We start from the raw sequence: 22,130 nt of genomic DNA, 5'->3' as shown, positions 1-22,130 counted from the left end.
GCGAACACCGGCTCTGGTGTCAACTGAAAATACTTTAGGATCTTTTGCAGGGACCCTCTGACATACTAGTGCAGGGCATCCAGTGATACATACGTACATACTTCTGCCCAGAGACAAACAGAGGGTGTGAGTAAGAAAGCGTGTGTGTGTGCGCGCGTGCGTGCGTGTGTGTGTGTGTGTGCGCTTGTGTGTGTGTGTGTGTGTGTGTGTGTGTGTGTGCTTGGTAGTTTTCATGTCTGGGCATGTCTGCTCCCAGTCTGCTACTGGAGACGTTGGACCCTTGTAACGGAGCAGGAAAAGATCATCGCCATCTAAATACACACCCAGCCACCCACAAAGACGTTTACATCTATCTGGTCTTGAACTGGACCCTGAGGATCACAACAACAAAAACAATAACAGCCAAGAATAACACCACCAAATCTACCCATATTAACAGTAATACCAAACGGTGAATCATTACGCCTTCTGTCTTTGACGACAACACAACCTCTGTACCTTAAATCACACCTAAATCTCGCCCTTCTTAACCACCCACCCCCATTACACACACATAAACAGCTGTTCACCATCATTATCCCCTCCATCTATGTCACACACCCCCCCCCCATGTACCCCATTTCTCTCGCCAACGCATGTAAACAACCCTCACGTACCCCCCCCCCCCCCCCCAATTTCAAGCATCTCCTCCACCTACCCCGCCCCCTCTCGTCCCCACACCCAACTATCTAGGCTACCAAAGACAAACACAAACACACACACACACACACACACACTTAGACCCTTGCACAAAAACACATACGCTTGACCCTACATGCACATGCAACATAAACATGCAGGCATTGCCCCTGCCCCCTTCCCGACTGAGGAATGCGGGGACCAGCTGGTGGAGAAAATAAAAAAAATGAAGAAGCATACCAAAACAGGAAATGCATCAGCAGGGGCCTATCAGAGGGCTTTATCAGGCCAGTGGCAGCTCCGCTTAGAACCTGGGTGGCACCGCACGGTGATTGGCTGATCAAAGTGGCAGCTGTGTCATTACAGGAGGTCAGGGGTAATCAAGAAAGGTTACGAGCATGCACTCGTGCTGTGTGGCTGTGTGTGTGTGTGTGTGTGTGTGTGTGTGTGTGTGTGCATGTTGGAATGTGTGTGTGTTGCCATGGCTATGTAAATAGAGGGGGGGGGGGAACCTGAACGAAATGTGGGAGGAAATGAGTGTGATGAGAGAAGATGCTGCAGATAGATAAAGTAAGAATCAATCGAAAGCGACAAAAGGAAAGACGGTGAAAGAGACGTAGAGACAGACGCACTTTGTTTTTCTCGATATGCATCTCTGATCGACATTTGCCGTGGCAACAGTCACGTCACGTCATTAAAGCGGAATCAAGCGTAAAGAGTCAAAACGTGTGAGAAAGAAACAACACACAGAGCCTCGACTGAAGCCATTTAAAAAAGAAAGGGTTTGCGTGTGAGATTCCAAACCGGATGGTTAAGACCCTGCTCTGCTCTCTATAATTCATGTTCTCTCTCCACTGAGCTCTTATGAAACCTACACATACACTCTCACACAGGATTTTACTTAGGAGTGAATTTTCCAAATCAGGAGACACACAGGGAGATGGGGAGGGAGGGGGAGGGGCTTTCAGCGAAGCTTGATTGCCAGGAAAAGCTTCTCCTTTTATTAGGCTCACCACCGGCATACATGCATGTGTGTGCACACACGTAAATATGAACACACACCAATTAGTGTATCAGCCCATTCCTTCCTTCCGAAGATTTATACGCCTAGAATGCTGACAGATATATGTAAGTGAAAGTAGGGCTGAGTCAGGATTTTCTCACTTCGAACTCGCGCTTCATTTTTCTCTCATAATTCTACATGTAATGGAAATGTTGCAACTGTCACTCGATGTTACACGCACTCACTGGACACAGTGTTGCAACAAGCAAGGCTGTAGTTTGTGCAGTTAGAGAGCAGAGATGTTCTGTTCGCTCTTCTGACAAAGTGTACTTGGCCTTGATAGCTTCGTCACATTGTGTTTTTGTGATGATATTTCAGGTGATTCACTGGGAAGCAGGACATTGCCGTTAATGTGCAGTGTGTGCTTCTGACTCTTCGCCTCTCTAAACATGACCCTTTATCAAGTATGAGCACAATGAGAGTGTTCGATACATTTTCTTTGAATGGTTTTATTGATAATTTTATGTAATTCAATGTTTGTTTGTTTTCACCATGACACTGCTGCAATGTCTCTCTTTTATAGTAGATGTTTTTGTTTCGGCTCACTCCTGTAACAGCATCACAGGGTCACGTCACCAACAGTCCGGTTTGTTTAAATGAACATGACACAAGTTATTTGAAGATGATAGCTCACGTTATCAATAGATAATAATAGTTACATTATAATTGTTTACAACTTATTTTAACTACAATGAATAGCATAAGAGGATGCCCTTTGCTGTGAAATGTACTACTGACAAGCAGCCGTGCATACAGGAGAAACATTGTCATGTAAGAATTACTGGTGGTATGAAATGAAATAGCAAATTTCACGCGATTAACTGTCCAGCTCTATGTTAAAGAGAAAAGTGAGACAGACACAGAGGAGAATAAAAAGCACTGGGGGAATTGTGGCAGAAGTTAAAAATGTTAATTGCCGTGATAAGCAAGGGTGAGGCAGCACAGGGAAGGGAAGGAAGCAGAGTGGCAAACAAGACAGAAAATGCTGTGAGGAAAGCCTGTGTGAAGGAGGGAGGGAAGGAGAGTGGGAGCCTTCATGATCCATACGGTTGAAAAATAATAAAATTCCAGACAGATAAGCAAGATTTCCCCCTCGGCCCGACCGCCTGATTCAGCACCTCCAGCTCCAGAGAGCCGGGGTTGGAACATGTGGAGAACATGATCGGGAGGATGAGGGGGATCCTGGGGGGTTTTCACCCCCCCTTTTCCTGTACACCTCTCCACCACCACCCCCCTCAGCCTAGCCACATAGACAAACAGTCACACATATACACACAACCCCGGAGGGTCTATTGTTAAGCAACAAGGAGTCAATAACAGATAGGAGATGAGGGGGGAGAGAGAGAGAGGAGATGTGGGGGGGGGAAGAGAGAGAGAGGAGATGTGGGGGGGGAAGAGAGAGAGAGAGAGAGAGAGAGGAGATGTGGGGGGGGGAGAGAGAGAGAGAGAGAGAGAGCGAGAGAGCGAGAGCAAGAGCGAGAGCGAGAGCGAGAGCGAGAGAGAGAGAGAGAGAGAGAGAGCAGCCAAACGTTGCCATCTAGTGTCAGTCAAACAGAGAGGAGAGCCAGACTTGGCCACAGCTTCCCTCTCATAATCACTCTCAATACAGCTGTTTCTTTCTCTCTCGCACTCTCCCCCCTTTTCAGCTGTGTCACAACTCCTCCATGTTTGCCACTCAGTCTCTCCCTCTGTTTGTTTGTCTCTCTCTCTCTCTCCCCAATCTCGTTCCCTCAGAGCGATGCCTTCCCTGTGGATCGAGCGGGGGTGGAGAAAGAAGCAGAAAGAAACACGGGAAATGAGCAATTTGAATGAAGCTGCCACTTATTCTACAACTGTTGGTCCAACCCCATATCTTGTTTTGTTCTGTGGTGGTCAGGTCGGGACGTTGCTTTTTGGGGGCACAGAGCAATCTGACTGGTGCAACTGGTGTGCTGCATCGCTGTCAGTGGTCAGGGCTCTAGATAGAAATCTTGACACCTTATTTACTGTTTTTATGAAAACATGGCCACCAGACACGCGACTAATAATAAAGAGCCACTAGTGGCTAAACGAGCCGTCTTCACAAGAACAGAAAATGCAAAAAAATGGCAGGGTTTAAGTTTGTTTATCGCTTAAGTAAAGCGTAAGTGCATATTTAAAGCATTTCAGATATGTGTAACTGGATCTGGGTGGTAGATCGTGACTACTACCAAAAAGATGACATCATTAATTTATGTGTAAACAAAACTAGCTGCTCACTTCATGACAACTAAAGGTCGGCATCGTGACAAAACCTTGGACCATCTGTGTGACTTGCTCTCCCTTCTGCTGCAACGTTTTCCCTCCATCATCTACTTTCACTACTTCCGCCCTCATGCAGACTGTATGCGGAGAGCTTTCGTCCACAGATAAACTCAACCGCACTGCAACCACACCCCAAAAAAAGGTTACGACGATGCTTACAGACTCCCACGCGAGGTGTATACGGACTGTCAAACAACGGTTAACTAGCGTGGATATTTATGCTAAATGGTTGAGAGCATTCCACAGGTGCCTGGATGTGCCATGCAGTGCTCAACACACAAAGAAACACAATCTGCTGCTCCTCCCCACTGACCTCTTCAGAAAGCAACTCCGGGAAAATGTCTGAGATTCCTTTCTTTACACGGACACCGTCACAGTCTTTCAGGAAATGATGGAGAAGCTTCACCTACCAGCTAATAAACCTCTTCTGTTCAATTATAAAGTAAATCACTTTCAAAATTGCTCCCTGTAATGCAAGGGCGGTTCAACCAAAGACATGCTAATGACATTTAAATGAATCAAAGATAAATAAAAGCGACAAAATCCTGCAAGCAATGTTGAAACACAGCATGTCGTCAGATTTGACCAGCTGTAGACAATCTGCTGATTGGACGTCGTTACTTTTACAGCATGCTTTTTACTTTTACAGCACAATGTGGCACTAATCTGGATCATTCAGAAAAGCTGAGACCGGTAGGCATCCCATTCATATATTCACAGCGTCGCCCTCTGGGAGCTTTCAACATGCACTCTGAGCACTCAGCCCACTGAAGTGCTGCAGCTGGCACCAGAAAGCAAAGCTCGCTCGCAAACTAGCTGCCACTCCAACAGACAGAAAATAACTCCTCCTCTGACCAAAACTCACCACAGCATTTTCAGTCGCATGCCAGGCGGAAAGTACTGTATCGTAAATGTTTGGCTGATAATAATGTTGCAGAACAATGACTGAAAACATTTAGAAATGACTATAATTTCAGAAGTGCACCGCTTTCTCTTTTATGAAAAGCACCAGATTGGGTTTCGAAGGCTTCAGATGGAAGCAAGGTTTAACTGGAAATGGTGGCACGCTGCACTTCAGCTGTGAGATGGGCCAAGATAATTTAATGAGGGTAAACCACAGGGTCTGACATGCATTATGAACATGGTTAGCTGCAAAAAAAAAAAAAAAAAAAAAAAAAAAAAAACCTTCTTCTCTAGCAGGCACATGCAAGTCGAAGAAGATTCCCAGAAAAAAAATCTGCAGGTTTTACTGAAAATGAAAGTGATTTGCTTTGTACATACAAGAATATTCCTAAAAACCTAAGGAAAATATGACAGAAAGGCATCGCGAACCAGTCAAGAAACACAACCACACCTACTGTACGTGAAGTAGTGTCTACAACAGAGGTCAGTAAGTGCAATGCAGATTTTCCAGCATCAGCCCTTTTTACTGCATCAAACAGATGGAACAGTAGGAGTTGACTGCGAAAATCTGAAACAAGTGTTACCCTGAGCGTAGCGGTTAGAGTTAGCCCTTTTAGACTCGTCCTAGCGGTGCATGAAAGCAGCCCCATTGATGTGCAGCCAGACCTGAAAGCAGTCTGATAGACTTTCATTTTGTACTGCTGTTTTTGTCACCCCAGTACCTGCACCATCACCCTGAGCCCCCCTCCGTCACACACACTAACACACACACATCCTCTTCCCCTTCCCACTGATCGCTTTGCCCCGTCTCTGGACCTCCCTGCTCTGGCATGACTCCATCATACCCTTAGTCAACCCCCCCACCCCCACCCACTGGCCCCGTGTGATCCCCTCACACACACACTTTCCCACACACCGTGCACATTTCACACATGCAGACGCTATCTCTTCCCCCGTTACTGGGGTCCCCCCAGTAAGCCTGAGGAAAATGGCAGTCACGGAACCCCTCTAACGGGAGGCCTCCCTTCAACCACAAACAAAGAGCAAGGAATGAGAGAGGGAGAGTATTACTGCTGCAATATTAGCTGATGGAGGGAGCAGGGGAGAGAGGCGGGAGAGGGGAGGATGAGGGTAGAATGGGGGGACCGCGGTGTGAGCATCGACCCACAGAACACTCTCCCACATGTGGAGTCAATTAGGAACAATCTTGTTTTCTACCCACCGCTGCAAAAGAAAGGAGGGTTTTTCTGGGGGCTCTGTGTGTGTGCGAGTTTGTGTGAGTGCTTACACAAGAAAGAGAGCGAGGTAGGAAAGAGAGTTGAGCGAGAGAATGTTTTTTCCAAAAACCTGCCAGAGAAATAGGCCGGATATTCGGTTTTATATCAAGCCATTTTAAGCACAAAGAGAGCCTGCATCTGAGCATTTCTACCCACTGTTCACCATCAAATGAGCATGACTTCGGAAAACCGCAACGTGATTGCGACTACAGAGCGAATGACACTCAAGGAAAAACACAAGTCCTCTGGGGATGTGCATGCATGAATGATGCACACATGTCACAGATGTGCGTGTGAACGTGTGTGTGTGTGTGTGTGTCGTTCTGCATCCCCACACCTATCATCGTCGTGTGCATCTGGTGAGACAGAAGCATCACTACCGACTCCGTGAGGAATTCCAGACGCACACAAAATCACAGGCCACTTCCTTGGTGTCAGAGAAGAGGAAGTGTCCCCCGTTCAAAGATTCATGGCCGCTTCAATTATGTATCCTCTTTCAAATGTCGTGTTTAGACAATTTTCATTATTCATCCGTTTCAAGATTGATGGCTGGGTGGGCGGCGCGGCGTAAACAAGCGTCTACACCGCTGTTGATTTGTCTGGGCGAGATCAAAACGGCAGGCACAAAACAAAGGCCCCTTGCTTTTCACGTCTGCATCAAAGGCGCATTAAAACAGTGACTTTTTTTTACATTTTGGAGGGAGGTTTGTTTGATTTCAAAGACTAACAGACTTCAAACATTGGCAAGACGTAGAGGGAATGGGCCTTCCTGACCCAATGCTCAACTCAAACACAGGTGTGAAGGCAACAGCTGTGATGCTGTGAGGGAGCCTGAGTGTCCCTTCGAAACACAAACACACACACACACACACACACACACACACACACACACACACACACACACACACACACACACACACACAGGCAAGCACACACAGGCAAGCACGCTCACACTAAGTGCACATGATTGCTCACATTCCTTCTATGGCACACAAGCACAGAAAGGAGAGCTACACCAGATGATAAACATATCTCAATATTTCCTGTAATAAGTCTGGCATGTAACCAAAGACGACCTTTCACCCTCGGGCCCTGAAAGAACCCAGACTGATGCTTTCTCAAGGGGGCCAGCCAGAGTGTGTGAACCACACAGGAGAGAGACGCGAGGTAGGGTGATTTGTGTGCATCTACGTGTGTGCGTGCATGAGAGGATTCCCTCATGAGAACATTTGAAATGGAAGGTGAAGGAACAGTGGTTGTTAAAAAAATAAAATGTTTGGAGCATGTGTGTGCACACTGATGTTCACTTTTATTGTTCGTACCTGCATTTGTCCGAGAGTGAGTTCAAGAGCTCACCTTCAAAAGGCTGCCGGCCCCTCAGGGCTCCATGGGGGGGGGGGGGACATCAACTAACCCATCTCACCCGGCAAGTCCCCCTTTCAAAAATAGCTCATGACACAAAAGCTGAAGGCTCAAGGCCCCTAAAATGCCCTTTCCCCCTGGGTGTTGTGTTTAATAATGCCGCCCCCACAATAAGAAAAAAAACACAGAGGGTTGAGTGTGTTGGAGAGAGAAAGTGATCGTGGAAGGGGGGTCTCCACCTCCCACTGTGTACAGAACAGGAGTCACTGAGCTGACGCTACTCAAACAACACACCAACCAGAAAAGACTGGGAGTGGGAGGATGAGTGTACGTGTGTGTGTGTGTGTGTGTGTCTTCTCACCAGCTGAACGTAGGCTACTTTATAGTCAGGCTGCTTCACCTTCTGGTTGAGATGATTCCTCTTCTTGTTGGAGCCTGAGAAACACAGATTGCATTTGTTGGTAAACAGGAATGACTCAATTCTGGTTGTGAGACAGCAGACAAAGTGACGATGGTGACATTTATGAATATGGTGAGAGTTGGGTTGGCCAATATGACAATATATACTGTGAAGACGATGAAAATGTGTCAACTGGAGTTTTACTGCTATACTGCTTCGACACTGAGGTAGCTTCTCTCGTTGTTTTGGGTCTTGGTGGATGAGTGTGCAGTACTGCTTTAGCGCTTTTTTTTAATCTATGAACATTTTTCATGATTATCACTATCAGGGTTGCCAATCAGTCGATTAGACGATGAAATGGCAACTACTTTATAATCAATTACTAATTTTTCAAGCAAAAATGCACATTTGATCGTTTGTCCCATCATTAACGGTAACGGGATATTTTGGGTAGTAGAGCTTTAAACTTTGGGTTGAATAAAACAAGACATTTGATGATGTCATCTAGGACTCTAGGTAACACTGACTTGTCATTGTTTTCTGATGTTATTAAGCCCATATTAATAATCAATTAAAAAAGGAGAAAATAATTCAAGTCCACCGCTAGGAAAGAGGACTGAAGCACTATCCTGACATCTATTTATCTGTTCAATAATAACATTATGTTTAATTTGTGTTAATCTCCCTGTAGAACAGAGAATACGTTGTGTGTAGTACGTGTGGTAAAGCAGAGCTTGATCTTGTTGACTGCAGGTTAACCTCTTCCCCAGCTGGAGATGATGATGACATCATTCTCTCTCCTGTCAGACCCCTGCAAGTCTGGAAGACAGGGGACTCTGGGAGCTGCTGCTCTGTGTGTGTGTGCGTGTGCGTGTGCGTGTGCGTGTGCGTGTGCGTGTGCGTGTGCGTGGACAGGCTAGGACTCTGGCTTCAAATAAACTTAAAAGCACTTTACACAGGTGCCTCAATCTTTACGTTATGCTACTATCAACGATGGCTACCGACCACAGCATCAAACGTTTCATCTCTGCCTCAGAACTCAAAGAGCCGCTGGTGGTCAAGTCAACTCTCTGTGTGACTGCATCGCCATGGGAACAGTTTATGACATGAAAAACAAGGGAAACATACAGCTGTAATGAGTCATTTGTGTGTGTCGTATATGTAGCTAGTAATCACTAGCCAGGCAGCCCAATGCTCAGGGAAAGCCCTGAGCAGGGTTGTAACCCCCCCCCCCCCCCCCAGCTAACAGGAGGCCCATGTGTGGGTGGGAGACAAAAGTAACGAAGAGTGTGTGTGTCTGTGTGTTCCCGATTTCTGAGGAAATCCACAGGGAACTGCTACAACCTTTGAACGCGCAAGGTAAGACACTGACCTGTCCCTCCACACACACACACACACACACACACACACACACACACACACACACACACACACACACAGAAGTAGAAGAGTTTCTCTTCATTCACATGATGGGCCTTTCCTAACGCACACAGACACACAGACAGAGCTTTCATGCAACACTCGCAAACGCAAGCACAATTTCTCCCACTTTGAGATTGCGGTTTGGCAGCCAGCTATCACATTACAAATCCCAGGCCGGAGGGGTAACCATGGCAACTCTTCCAAAATACCCCTGCCGCCCATGGAGGGAAGAAAGGGTCGTTTCGCGTTCCTCCGCTCTCCTCCGCCTGCTGCCGTCTTTGTGCTGCCAGTGGAGTGGAACTCCTGACGCAGACAGGGATACCTTCTCTGACGCACCTCTGGAACACCGGGGGCCCCGAGCCGCCCTTTCTTCTCCGTCCCCCCACAGTTCACTGCTTTCCTTCCACCCACCCACCCGAGGGGCTTTCCTTTTCCCCTCGCTTTTAATGACACAACTGTAATAAGCAGCGTCGATGGGTCCTCCAAACCGTAGGCTAGGCTAAGCGCCTCTCTCCTCCTCCAGAGGTAGAGGGGGCTCCTCGTGGCCCTTCAGGCGCAGCACAGAAGGAGCTGTTGTGCCTACTTCTCCTCAGCACGTCCGTCAACGCCTCTCCAACATCAAGCCACCTATATGTCCTCTACTTCTGTTCTCCCATGAACTTGCAAAATCTTACGACTAGAAGGGACCCTAAAATCAGTCCATGCTAACGTAAGCAGTTTCCTCGCCCAATAAAAAGTAGAGAAGAATATCAGGTCAATGATATAACACTGTTGGCTCTATGATCATCCTTGACAAGGGGGGGCAGGAGAGGGGGATGTGTGTGGAGGGGATGGGGGCACTTAGAGCCCTGGAGCTGCAAGTTTGTAAGTGAATAGTACGTGTTTGTGTGGAGGGAGCGTGGAGTGTCCTGGGACAGCTGGAGGCTGGAATGCTGCTGCAGCAGATTGTCAGATAAGCAGCTGTGTGTGTTCGGGGGAAAGGAGAGTCAGGCACGCTAACAACTACCGCAGCTAGCCGCTGGAAAACACTCCCGCTGCTGCACGTCAATGGGAAGACCGAGGCAATTACAATTGTATTGAGCAATACTTTTGTGGGATAATAAGTGTCACTGAGCATTCGGATGGACAGTGATAGGGGGATTATGCTGCTGGAGTAGTTTGAGATGTTTGACTTGATGCTTTTCTTTTCTACTGTGAAGCGTTTTCATTGCTGGAATCCGCCGTAAAATGAATGAAAGTTGACCACAGCTACTTATAACTTCTGACAGCCAACGTTCATGGCTACAAATAGTTTGATACTTCAAAAGACACATTTGAAATAAAGACAGGGCTAAAACACTTATTTTACAGTATATTTTAAATATTGGGCTGTGGTGAGTAGTCTAGTATAACTCTGTATAAAATACTTTTATATCAAATTCCAACAGAATTTAATCTTGATGTCGGATAATAATTTGTTATTGCAGGACATTGCTTGAAAGTTACCTTTTTTCAGTATTTGAGGAGGCAGAGTTTAATACGCGGTGGAAGTTAAGAGCTCAGCACACGGAGACTGTGTGTTTGTGTGTGTGTGTGTGTGTGTGTGTGTGTGTGTGTGTGTGTGTGTGTGTGTGTGTGTGTGTGTGTGTGTGTGTGTGTGTGTGTGTGTGTGTGTGTGTGTGTGTGTGTGTGTGTGTGTGTGTGTGTGTGTGTGTGTGTGTGTGCGTACACCCCTTGCTCGATTTACTCACAACAGCTGCAGTACAACTTTAGGATTTTAATTTGGATGAAATATTTGCGGCTTGGTATTGCATACCATGAATCAAGTGATTTCAGCAGCGCCTTAACACCCTCTCTCACCAGTTTGGACGGGCTCCATGTCCCTACATAGATGTACAGTTATGATGCGTGTAATGTTCTTCCACCCCTAGCATTCCTAGTCATGAGGTCAGCGGCTCATAAAATAATGCCTGCGTGAATTGTTTTTCTTATTCTCCAGTCGCCTTAATGTGATGCAACAAATAAAATACATTCAATACCGGAAAACAAAGATAACGCCAAACCCGTGCGATAGCGCAGACCTCTCCAGTTAATTCACCCACGGGGCGGAGTTATCACCTCAGGCCTGAAGAACCAAAACATTTGCTGCATACGATTGGCCTTACAGGGATACGTACACGATAAATAAAAGAACTGTCCACAAATCTTATCTATCAAAAATGTTACGTGAGCTAGAAGTTATGGACTTGATTTGAAATCGACCCACGAACAATCAGTGGAAAGGAAGTCTCAGTCCGGATATCCGCCGGCTACTCCAGAACCCCAGTTAATATAGCACCTTGCCCCCAGAGGCTTAGCCTGTCGTCGGCCCCATAACCGATGGGGCAGCATGATACTCCAACAACTAACTCACTCTGCTGCCAAACAAAAAGTAACGGGATTAAATTAGATAAAATACAATTTGGACCTGGCCCTCGCTCGGGTCACAGGTCGGGTCTCAGTTAATGAAGACCGGAATGGACCTGTGAGGATCCACAGCATGAGCTATGTCCAATAGTACTTTTAGTCTATGAGAAATCATTTCATGGAGGTAGTGTCAACCACTCTGAGTTCTGTAAATGTAACGGCTTTCTGCATGTGCAAAGCAGTGAAAAGACACTCACCAAACTGTATCCTGGTGCGGACTGCTCCTACGGGGACGTTATAGATCTTCTCCAGGTAGTTCTTTACGTCACACTTGGTCATTCTGTCCAGACATGTACAGAGAAGAGAAAGAACACAACAGGAGTTAAACAAGGCATCCAGCATCAGTGTTTGCACGCGGACTGATTTGAGTGAGTGTAAGGTTACAATGCTGGATCACTATCACCACATTCACTTAGTTGACACCTACATCGGAATGATACAGCCTATTTCCACACTGCATTCCCATAAGCTCTGCCGTTATATTACCTACTATAACTGACAGGACGCTCCCCTACGGTATAAACCCATATTCAGCTTTTATTCTCTGGACCATAAAGTGGAGAGAAGAGAAATGTGAGTGTCAGTGTTCATCCAATTAGCCGTCTGCGTGTATCGATCGCGCCCGGTGAAACCCTACACAGGAAGTGGACCTGGCACCAACTGATCCGGTGGGCCAGCCCGGCTAGAGCTCGCCCACTGGGCAACATTTGGAATGGATTGCTTTGAACAGAGGAAGAAAGGCTTTTAACTGCTAATCAATCGAGCCAATTGGATTAGCCTGGTGGAGAGCACTTCCCAAATGCGTCTGACAAAGTGCTTAATAGCGACGCTGTGGTCTGACATGAGTGCCTCGGATATGGCGTCTTCTATCACCTCATTCGTTTCTTTGATAGAACAGAATAATGCAATATTCTCTATTTTTGTTCGGGAGGGAATAGCACAATACCTTGAGCTGCTGTAACAATATTAGGTGAAGCAAACATTTGTGTGAGAAAATCCCATCTGTGAACACAAAGACTCTTTGTACCTGAGAATGATGTAATATATGTTTCCATGCCGTACAAACAACTTCCTTGTGCTCTATAATACGATAAATGTTGGCAAAGCTTCCACTGATGTAGACCTGGAACACTTCCATTTGACCTGCTGCGTTGTGTTCATCAAGCAAGCTCGGCATACATTTACCATACTTGATTGACTCTTTCCACATTTGATTTCACCATTACAGAAGCAGGGTGGTTTGATGCGGTGACTCTTGAGTGTGATCCGGTTTTTCTACTAAACACCACCTTCAGGCAGCTGCCTTTGAGAGGCAAGACAACTAAGCTCTCCCTCTCAGACCCAGTTCTGGTCTAGGACTACTGGCGGTGTTGGGGTGAGGGAGTTTCTGCATCGCTGTGAGAAGAAAGCTGTAAACGAACTTGTTAACATCCCGTTAGAACTATTTTTCTCCCTTTACCCAGTCGAGAAGAGAGAAATGTGTTTCTGATGCGGCATGCGGCATGCAGATGCTCCGTTCTGCTCCATTTGCACCCGCCTCCCCCCATAACCCCCATCTCACAGTGTGTGTGTCTGTGTGTGTGTGTGTGTGTGTGTGTGTGTGTGTGTGTGTGTGTGTGTGTGTGTGTGTGTGTGTGTGTGTGTGTGTGTGTGTGCGCTGGAGGGCAGTGAAGCAGAGCCGCCCGACCGGGGGTACTTGAGATCAAGGGAGGAAGAAAGAGAGAGCGATAGCGCTGAGAGACAGGTTTTCCTAGAAAGCAGGGGCGAGGAACTGGAGGAAAGGAAAGTGGCTCGGGGACTGCGAAGTCTCGTCTGGATCATTAGCAGAGGCAACACTGATCCTGATTAATGGGGAGAATCTAAATCCTGCTGCTTTCAACACTCAAATGATCCAGTCACCACAAACACAGAGATATATGAACTATGCACTAGCATGGTGGTGTTACTCTGCATGTACATATATGCTTAATGAACTGGCGTTAGCTGCAAATACACGACACAAAGATAAATGATCATTTATCTACATCAGTAGTAATGAAATAGAAAATGCAACAAACATACATACCGGCTCCTAATTTATATAGAACACTATGAATACATCCACACACACACATGCACACACAGAACACTAGATTGAAAGGGGTTACATTAGATTTTTCTCTGACCTGAGTCAATACATGACTCCCATTTCAGCTGAAACTGTAATCCAGTCCGAGACAAAGCCTTGGGGTGAAAGTTGAGGAGAAAATGTCAAGTTAAGAGGGTACATAAGCAAGGCTAAACTTAGACAAAGTCTCCAGTAGTGATGCAGGCAGCATCTGATCATCATCCCAGTATAAACACCCATCTTTCTCCACAAGCTAACCTTTCACACCTCTGCCTTCCAGTAAGTATGAAAACCTGCCTCTGCCAACTGCCAGGGCTAAAAAAATATCGTTCCTCAGCAACTGGTGTGTATATTTACATGCAAACGCACGCGCTACAAAGATTCCTCGCCCCAAGATGATGAAAGAACTCCGAAAGCAAAACCTAGAAGGGCATCCGACGACGCAGACGACGGATTATGTTCAATTACGGTACGTTGTTGCCGAGCAGGTCTAAAACAAAAACATCATTGTTAGGAAACAATTCAAAAAGTTATGTTGTTCTGCATTGTTCAGGGGGGAGGTGTCAAGGAGAGACGTAAGACCTAAATCTGAGGTCAAGTAGTGCTCAAAGCAGAAGGTCTCTGAAGGGATGCAGGCGCAGATGAAGAAACAGGGCAAACCCGATGCCTTCGTTTCGCCCCGCTGTGACATAGCGGTTCAGATTTGTCAATCTGCAGATTAAGCCGCACACCTCGATCAGCTGCTCACAAATGTGATCCTCCCTCTGCAGTGACTCTACATGCTCCTGAATATTTCCACATTCTCAAATGTGTGGCTAACTCGCACTGAGCCGAGGAGATTGTGAGTATCAGTTCCAGTAGTTTAAAGTCCATTTACACCTGTGCACATGAGAGAAGTAGGTGAAAGGGCACCGTTGAAAACGTGCACGACAGGACAGAGGCGGCTTTGACCATGTTTGACAATAAGGATAGTGAATGTATTCTGAGAGCTCAGAGACTACCGCATGCCACTTGTCTTTTAATGCACTGGTGCTAAAAGAACATCTGCCCAGTGAATGGGCGGCGTCTCTCTTGTACATAAAGGACGCCCTATACGTCCACTCACTCACAAATAATACACAATATGGACTGAAAGCACTAAAGTTAAGCAGCTCTGGATTGTTTTGGCTGAATAATATTTGCCCTTTGGGGTATTTGAAGGTCAACACAATTTTAAAAAAACAACAAACTCTTGTTTACTTGAATGTAGATAGATTCAAATAAGTATAGAATATACATAGTATATATATATAGTATAGATGGATTAATATTTATAGAGGATATCACTCTAATGTGCATGTACTGTTTGACTCGATGATGATGGAATGAATTGCAAATGTCGAAATATTTCTAAATGTTTCAATAACTTTAGAGTTTAGAACAGACTCAACACTATTTCATCAATGTTACAACTCACAAGTTCATGAGACTAAACTTTAAAAAGATACAAAACTGGAAAGTAAATGATTGTGACCTAAACAGGTTGATAAAATCCACAAAAAGGAGAAAGGGTCAGTCAATTGTGACATTTTCGTATTTGCTAAATACTAAACGATGGCGATTTTTCACATTATCCACAAAAATAAGAAATGTAGTATAGGAGGACATACCGATGTAGACCCTTTTCTCAGGTTAACAACAAACAGTTGGTTTAGCGGTGGGAAAGTGGGTAACTGAAAAAAAAAACATATGTGAAAAACTTTGGTAATCTGGTAGTTTCATCTCGGTCATCATGGTGAGTCACGCTCCAAAAATGGAGTGTGTACTCTGCTGTGTAAACTGAATGCCGTGCCACAGTCCTTGTAAATTAGCAAACACTATAACAACATTTGATCCAAAGAATGCTGTTGACATGTCCTCCTTGTTCTAAGTTGAACGTTACTTTGTATAGGGATGATTCAGTGACCATGGTGCTTCTTGTGGCTACCATGAATCCTCCTTGGAAAGGTTGCTTGTTTTTGCTACTTGACTTGGCAAACCACTGAAAAGCTTTTAATGTGGTTCCTTGTTTGATAGAAACTGGGCTGCATCTACATTTGGGCTTTTTATGGGGCCTTTTACGGTCGGCGGATCAACTTGAAGTATTGCAAGGGAATGGAAAAGGAGAGGATGCAGCCACACATAGAGGTGATGCGGAGCTGCGGAGCTGCAGAGCTGCAGGCGCTTACTGCAGTTTAGAGGAGCCCCAACACGTCATCAACAATGTGGCCTCTTTTTTCTCTATTAAATGGCGACTGCCAAACCGCCATCAAGCTCGACATAGAGGTTATTTTTATAATTTGCTGACAGAATTTTCAGCTTGAATTGCCATTGTATCAGCTAATACAGCAGAATGACGTAATGGTTTAAGAGAAAAATATGATGACATACACGCCAAACAGGAAAAATGCATCAGCAGATCGGAACAGCGAACAATGGCAACGACTTTAAAAGAGCAGGAGCATTCCTCAGTAACAAACGGATGAATTGTCCCTCTGATATGTTAACGCCGTGTGTTCTAATAAGCCTCTTAGACTTCATCTAATGTGGAACCTTTATTAACACACCACACAACAAACATCTAAGGTACACCAACCAGTCTACACACACACACACACACACACACACACACACAACATCAAAGTACATTGTGTCAGAGCGGCTTAGTGGTGAGAATGAAACAGGAGAGTTGTTTTCTGCGCAGATGAAAGGCAAAAGAAAGCCGCTCCTTATTGTCAGCCTGCCCCATTGTCGGGTTTGGGTCGAGATACGCACACTCACTACTTTAACCCTCCCATCTGCAGAGACAATGCATGCACAGAAGTTGCTCAACACTAAGTATCAAGATCATAATAGCATACTTTGTTTAGAGGGAAAGCCATTAAGGAACCCGAGACTTAGGGAGAGAGGAGACAGTTGAGAAGTTGAGAGTATGAGAGCAGCGTGTGATGGATTAGATTTATTGTTCGGGTTTTGGTCCGACAATGGAAAAGAAATAGATCAAAGAACGGGTCACCAGACGTCACTTCACTACTCACAGAGAGAGAGACAGGTCATTAAAGCGTCGACAGTCAGTTACACTCCTCTACTGGCTCGCTGAATGACTTCCTATGACATAAACAAAGTTTAATTAGCGGGAAAAATAAGTTTCCAACTTGAGCCCGGTGTTAACGAATGTGTGATTGCCATGGGGATCATAACACCGTTGGATACAACAAGTGGAGAGACGACGGGACACTGTTGTGTAGCGGGGTCATTTAGTTCACTACGGTGAGAAAACCGCAGCACGGTCTGGGTTTCGTAGTTATTAGACAGCATAGTAGCATGAAATGTGACCGAGCAGTCGGCCGAACACAACGTTCAGCGTGTTCTTTTCTTTGTGTGTGTGTGTGTGTGTGTGTGTGTGTGTCAGCACAAGAGGTGTGTGTGTGTGTGTGTGTGTGTGTGTGTGTGTGTGTGTGGGTGTAAACCCAGAAACTTGATGATGTTCCTTCAAGAGCGGAGAGGAAATACTAACATAGCACAAAAGGGTCGAGAACAATCAAAAAGACAAACAAGTATGTCCCTCCAGCAGGTAGAAAGAATAGTAGCAGAGAACACAGTCCAGGTGTCTCAAAAGGTGTGCCAAAGAGGGATTGGTTTTGGATGCGTTGCAAAGTGTTTAAGAAAAAGCACAATAAACAGCAGAGCCCCGGGTGGGACAGAGAGAGACCTGCACAGATGATAGCAAGTGAGCGATACTGCAAACAAGCATGAAAACTAAAGCAAGAGAGAGAGAGAGACCGACAACCATTTATATCTAGCTCCCAGGTGTCAACGAGATAAAGGCCACTACGTGTTATTATAATCATTATTAACAGCTGCTCTGTAATACAACTTTTCCGCGCCAACGCCGCCTACCCTCGAGAGTCATAACTATAACAGCTTTCACTGCCATAACGGCTCAGACTCATCAATACGCCGGGAGTGGGAGTGATATTTGCTTTGTGTCACTTTCTCCATCGGTGTCCAGTTACTTCATTGTGTGTACGAAAAAGCAAAAAAATAAATAAATAAACAACAGTGTTTCAAGTGCACACCGAGGCCCCAGCAGCATATCAATCAGCCATGCACCTCTCCCAGGCATCAAAGACTGCGAGGAAAAAACCCTTACACACCCTTATAAACACACACGCACCCTGCACTTACCCCACTTTTGTGCATATATACACACACACACGCAGAGACACACACCATTTTCACAAACTGACTAACCCACACTGACAAGTGCGTGCGCACACACACACTCACAATTACATAAGCACCCTAGGAGTTTGGCAGAGAGGAGGCAAGAATCAGAGTGGGAGGCCAGGCACCTGGATGAACAGATTATGGTCTAAACCCCACCAGAGACACACAGATGATCTGCCTCAAACTTCAATTTTTCCTCCCAGTGTGGGCTCTGGCGCTCTCATCACCTGAGGAGCAGCGCTAACCTCGGTGACCTAGGCTTGCGGGGATAGTCAAAATCAGCTCATCGCTGCCAAGTGACGACTGGTAACTCCCTCCTGTTGAGTTTCATGACAGAATTTCTTCATTTCTTTAACGAAAACTATGATTAAATGTGTTCGTCAACTAAAAAGGACAAAGCTTTTACTCATAATGCGTTATCCTGCTGGAAGTAGCCAAAGATGTGTAGGCGTTGGTCGTAAAAGAGATGGGCTTGAATACTCCGGTCGGCTATGGTGTTTAAATGATGCTCAATTGGTAGTAAGGGGCCCAAGAACATATCCCCCCACACCATGACACCACCAGCAGCCTGAACTGTTGTCACAATGCAGGATGGATCCATGCTTTCATGTTGTTTACGCCGTGTTCTGACCCGACTATCTGAATATCGCAGCAGAAATCCAGACCAGGCAACGTTTTTCCAATCTTCTATTGCCCAATTTTGGAAAGCCAGTGCCAATTGTAGCCTCATTTTCCTGATGTCAACGAGTGGTTATTTGAGTTACTTGCCTTTCTATCTGCTCCAACCAGTCTGGCTATTCTCCTCTGACATTTGCCATAAACAAGACGTCTTTGCACAGACAACTACCGTTTACTGCATATTTTCTTTTTTTTCGGACTATTCTTTGTAAACTTTCGAGGTGGATGTGCGTGAAGATCCCAGTTGATGGGCAGCTTTTCGAATACTCAAACCAGCACGTCTGGCACCGACAAACCATGCCAAGTTCAAAGTCACTTAAAACGTCTTTCTTCTCCGTTCTGATGCTTGACTTGAACTCCAGCAGATCGTCCTGACCATGTCTACACGCCTAAGTACATCGAGTTGTTGCCACCTGATTAGATATTTGCAGTAGAACAGGTGTACCTAATAAAGTGGTCACACACAGTATATGTATAGCAAAGGAGGCAGTAAAGTGGTATTGAGTAAACCCTATTTGAAACAAGTTTTGGAAAACGAACAAGAACATTTTGCTTGTTTTGTTTGACGTCTTTCTGTTTACAACATGGCTCAAACCTCCACTGCAGCACCAAATAAAAGCTCTTTTGACCTCACCTCACCATTGCAACTGAGCTCATTGAAGACATAAGGCGGTAAGAGCTGACTTTACTGTTTAAGGACTGAGCCACTGGTTCCTGTTCTTGAGGCGGTCACGCCACCTGGTGGCCATAATGCCCAAATCCAGCTACACAGTACTGGTCCATTGACTGCTACAGTGCCATTAAAAACATGAACCATATGCACACAATACTCAAAGGTAATAGCCTGAAATAAATTTAATGCCAAATAAAATAACTGATTTTGCAGTCTCGTAATATTAATGTACAGCCCACACAGGGCTCGTTATATTGTTAATCTTAAGAAGCAACATAGATTATGCTATAAGAGTTAGTATAATTGCTTTATTTTCAGGTTCAAGTTGCTGTGATGATTATCATCTAACCTAACATGCGGGGCTGAAACCAAACCAGCTGCTAAAAAGGCCAAATATGATGAAGTAAGCCTTTAAATATATATATATATATATTGCAGTATGTATTGTATGGCTCTATGGAGAAAGATCCCATAAATGATATTGTCCATGATATAAAATTGCATTAGATCAGATGCTTGCTATCAGATTTGATATTTGCAGTAAGTAATAATGAATAACAATGGACATTATCAATAAATAGTAGGTAATGTGAGCTAAATTTGGACTGAAAATGAAAGACGGAGGTTATTTGAAGGCGATAGTGGCAAAGTAGGAACTCATTAAATAAAGTAGGATTAGACAATAACAGGACAACCAAATGATGGGATTATTTCACATTTCTTATATACATGTACATCAACACATACACCTTTACTTATCTCCATTTCATCACAGTAGAAGTAATGTAGTATTATTATATAACAGACAAGCAATACACTGATTGTGCATCTACTCGAGGGACATAAAGAGTGGCATCAGAATACCAAAATGCAAGTTGAAGCAAACTATTTTAAATCACAGTAAACTTACACAAGCATATAATCATTTTACCTCACTAGTGTCACAAACATGTTAATAGTAGGAAGCACGAAGGATTGCAGACTGACTAATATGAGCAAACCATCTGTTTTTCATTTAGGCTTAAAAAATTAAACATCTATTAAACTTTGTGTAAGAAGTTACACACACACGGCTTTTCAGTGGCATTATATGTACAGTAGTACCATCCACGCTCCTGAGGAACGTGTAACAATCATATAGCTTACAACACATAAAGCTTGACTTCCTAAAGAGATTATTTACCAAATAGATGACTCAAACGTAATATAGTTCAACCATTACACCATGTGGTTAACAGCCATACAATCAACAGAATATTAAATTGGCAACCATTTTTGTTCATTAATCATTTTAGTGATGGGGAAATGTGGTGGTCATTTTCAGCTTTGTTATCAAACAGATATCATTGTATTTCTCCAATGCTGTAACAAAAGACTTACTCCATCGGGATGCGAAACTGGACGGTGTCCGGAGGCTGCTCTTTCCCGGGCCTCACCAGGGTCAGGAACCAGCTGGGTCTGAAGATCCTCAGCTGAGGGTTTCCCAGCTGGTAGAGAGGGTATCTGAGGAGAGGCACACTTGCATCATCTCCCAGTGTCATTCCCAGACATCCTGTATCTGATACGATCCCACTAACAACTGGGAGGACATTAGAGAACAAGTAACCATCTAGATGTGTGTGGTAACATTTATCTGTAGCCCTTTGTTGTCAAAAAAATAATAAAAAGCAGGAATAAAATTTAAAGAAAAAGATCGGTTTCAAAATTGAGCTCTGTAATGAAAGCCCACAGCATGTGATTACTGTTTGTCCAAACCACACGCAGCGCCTTGATGTGATGTATGGAATGACGTATGGAAACACGCGGCTGATAAACGCTCCACTGTGTTCAGCAGCTGGTCAAAAATGTTTCCTTTTCTTTTCGAAAAGATCATTAAGCGAACTGGATGTCACGGTCACGTGTTGTAGTGTACAGTAGTATGTTTTTAGCATAGCTGGCTAACGCTGGATACGTTCTTGTTGCGTAACGTCATTTTAACAGAGACAGAGAGCACGCAGGTAACTGATTTGGGCACTCCAACGTGGTGTACAACAAATGGAGAAAAAAAAAACGTGTGCAAAAAGCTGCTTTCAGACATATAGCTGGAAGCCCAAGACATGCTAAGGTTAGCTGGGTTTGCTAGTTTAACATACTGACAGAGAAGCGGACTAGCAACGATGTAATCTCTGTCTGGGACGTGCTTTTGCGTATTCACGCCTAGAAATTAGGAGAAACAACTGGACACTTACAGTAGTCTTGTTACTGGCATTACTGGAGAGGTTTGTTCCTACGCAGCTGCCAGGTAGTTGTTTTGTAGTCTTTTTAAGGTTGTCAAAAGTACGCGTGCATAGAAGTACTTCCGGGGGTACTCGCACAGCGCAGGCGCAGTGGATGTGCGCCATGCCCTTGAAGTAAACTTCACAAGTCTGCACCATGGATGTATTAATGACCTGCAGCTTTGGAATACGAATTCAAACTACACTGTGGGTATTTATAGCACGAACAATAAACAGTTACAGTGATGATAACCCAGTGAGGAGATGTTTTGTTATTAAAGACTAACCTGTTGAGTCAATGTAATACCAATTAAATCAATTTGCTGAATGTTTCCT

General features: G+C 44.8%; 1 protein-coding gene across 1 annotated transcript in view; it reads right to left on the bottom strand.

Annotated features, from left to right (window-relative positions):
• The window catches only part of mrpl23 (mitochondrial ribosomal protein L23), a 30,789-nt gene extending 8,891 nt beyond the window's left edge, over positions 1–21,898 (bottom strand). The window contains exons 1-4 of the mRNA XM_079162524.1: positions 21,768–21,898; positions 20,920–21,042; positions 12,031–12,113; positions 7,928–8,001 (exon numbers count right to left, since the gene is read on the bottom strand). Coding sequence (XP_079018650.1) covers positions 7,928–8,001; positions 12,031–12,113; positions 20,920–21,042; positions 21,768–21,787 — 300 coding nt within the window. The 5' untranslated portion in view covers positions 21,788–21,898. The remainder of the gene's footprint in view (positions 1–7,927; positions 8,002–12,030; positions 12,114–20,919; positions 21,043–21,767) is intronic.
• Positions 21,899–22,130: the final 232 nt, after the last annotated feature.

This window comes from Pholis gunnellus (assembly GCF_910591455.1).
Source record: "Pholis gunnellus genome assembly, chromosome: 7".
Classification (NCBI taxonomy): Eukaryota; Metazoa; Chordata; class Actinopteri; order Perciformes; family Pholidae; genus Pholis; species Pholis gunnellus.
This window is presented reverse-complemented; position numbering and strand designations above follow the sequence as displayed.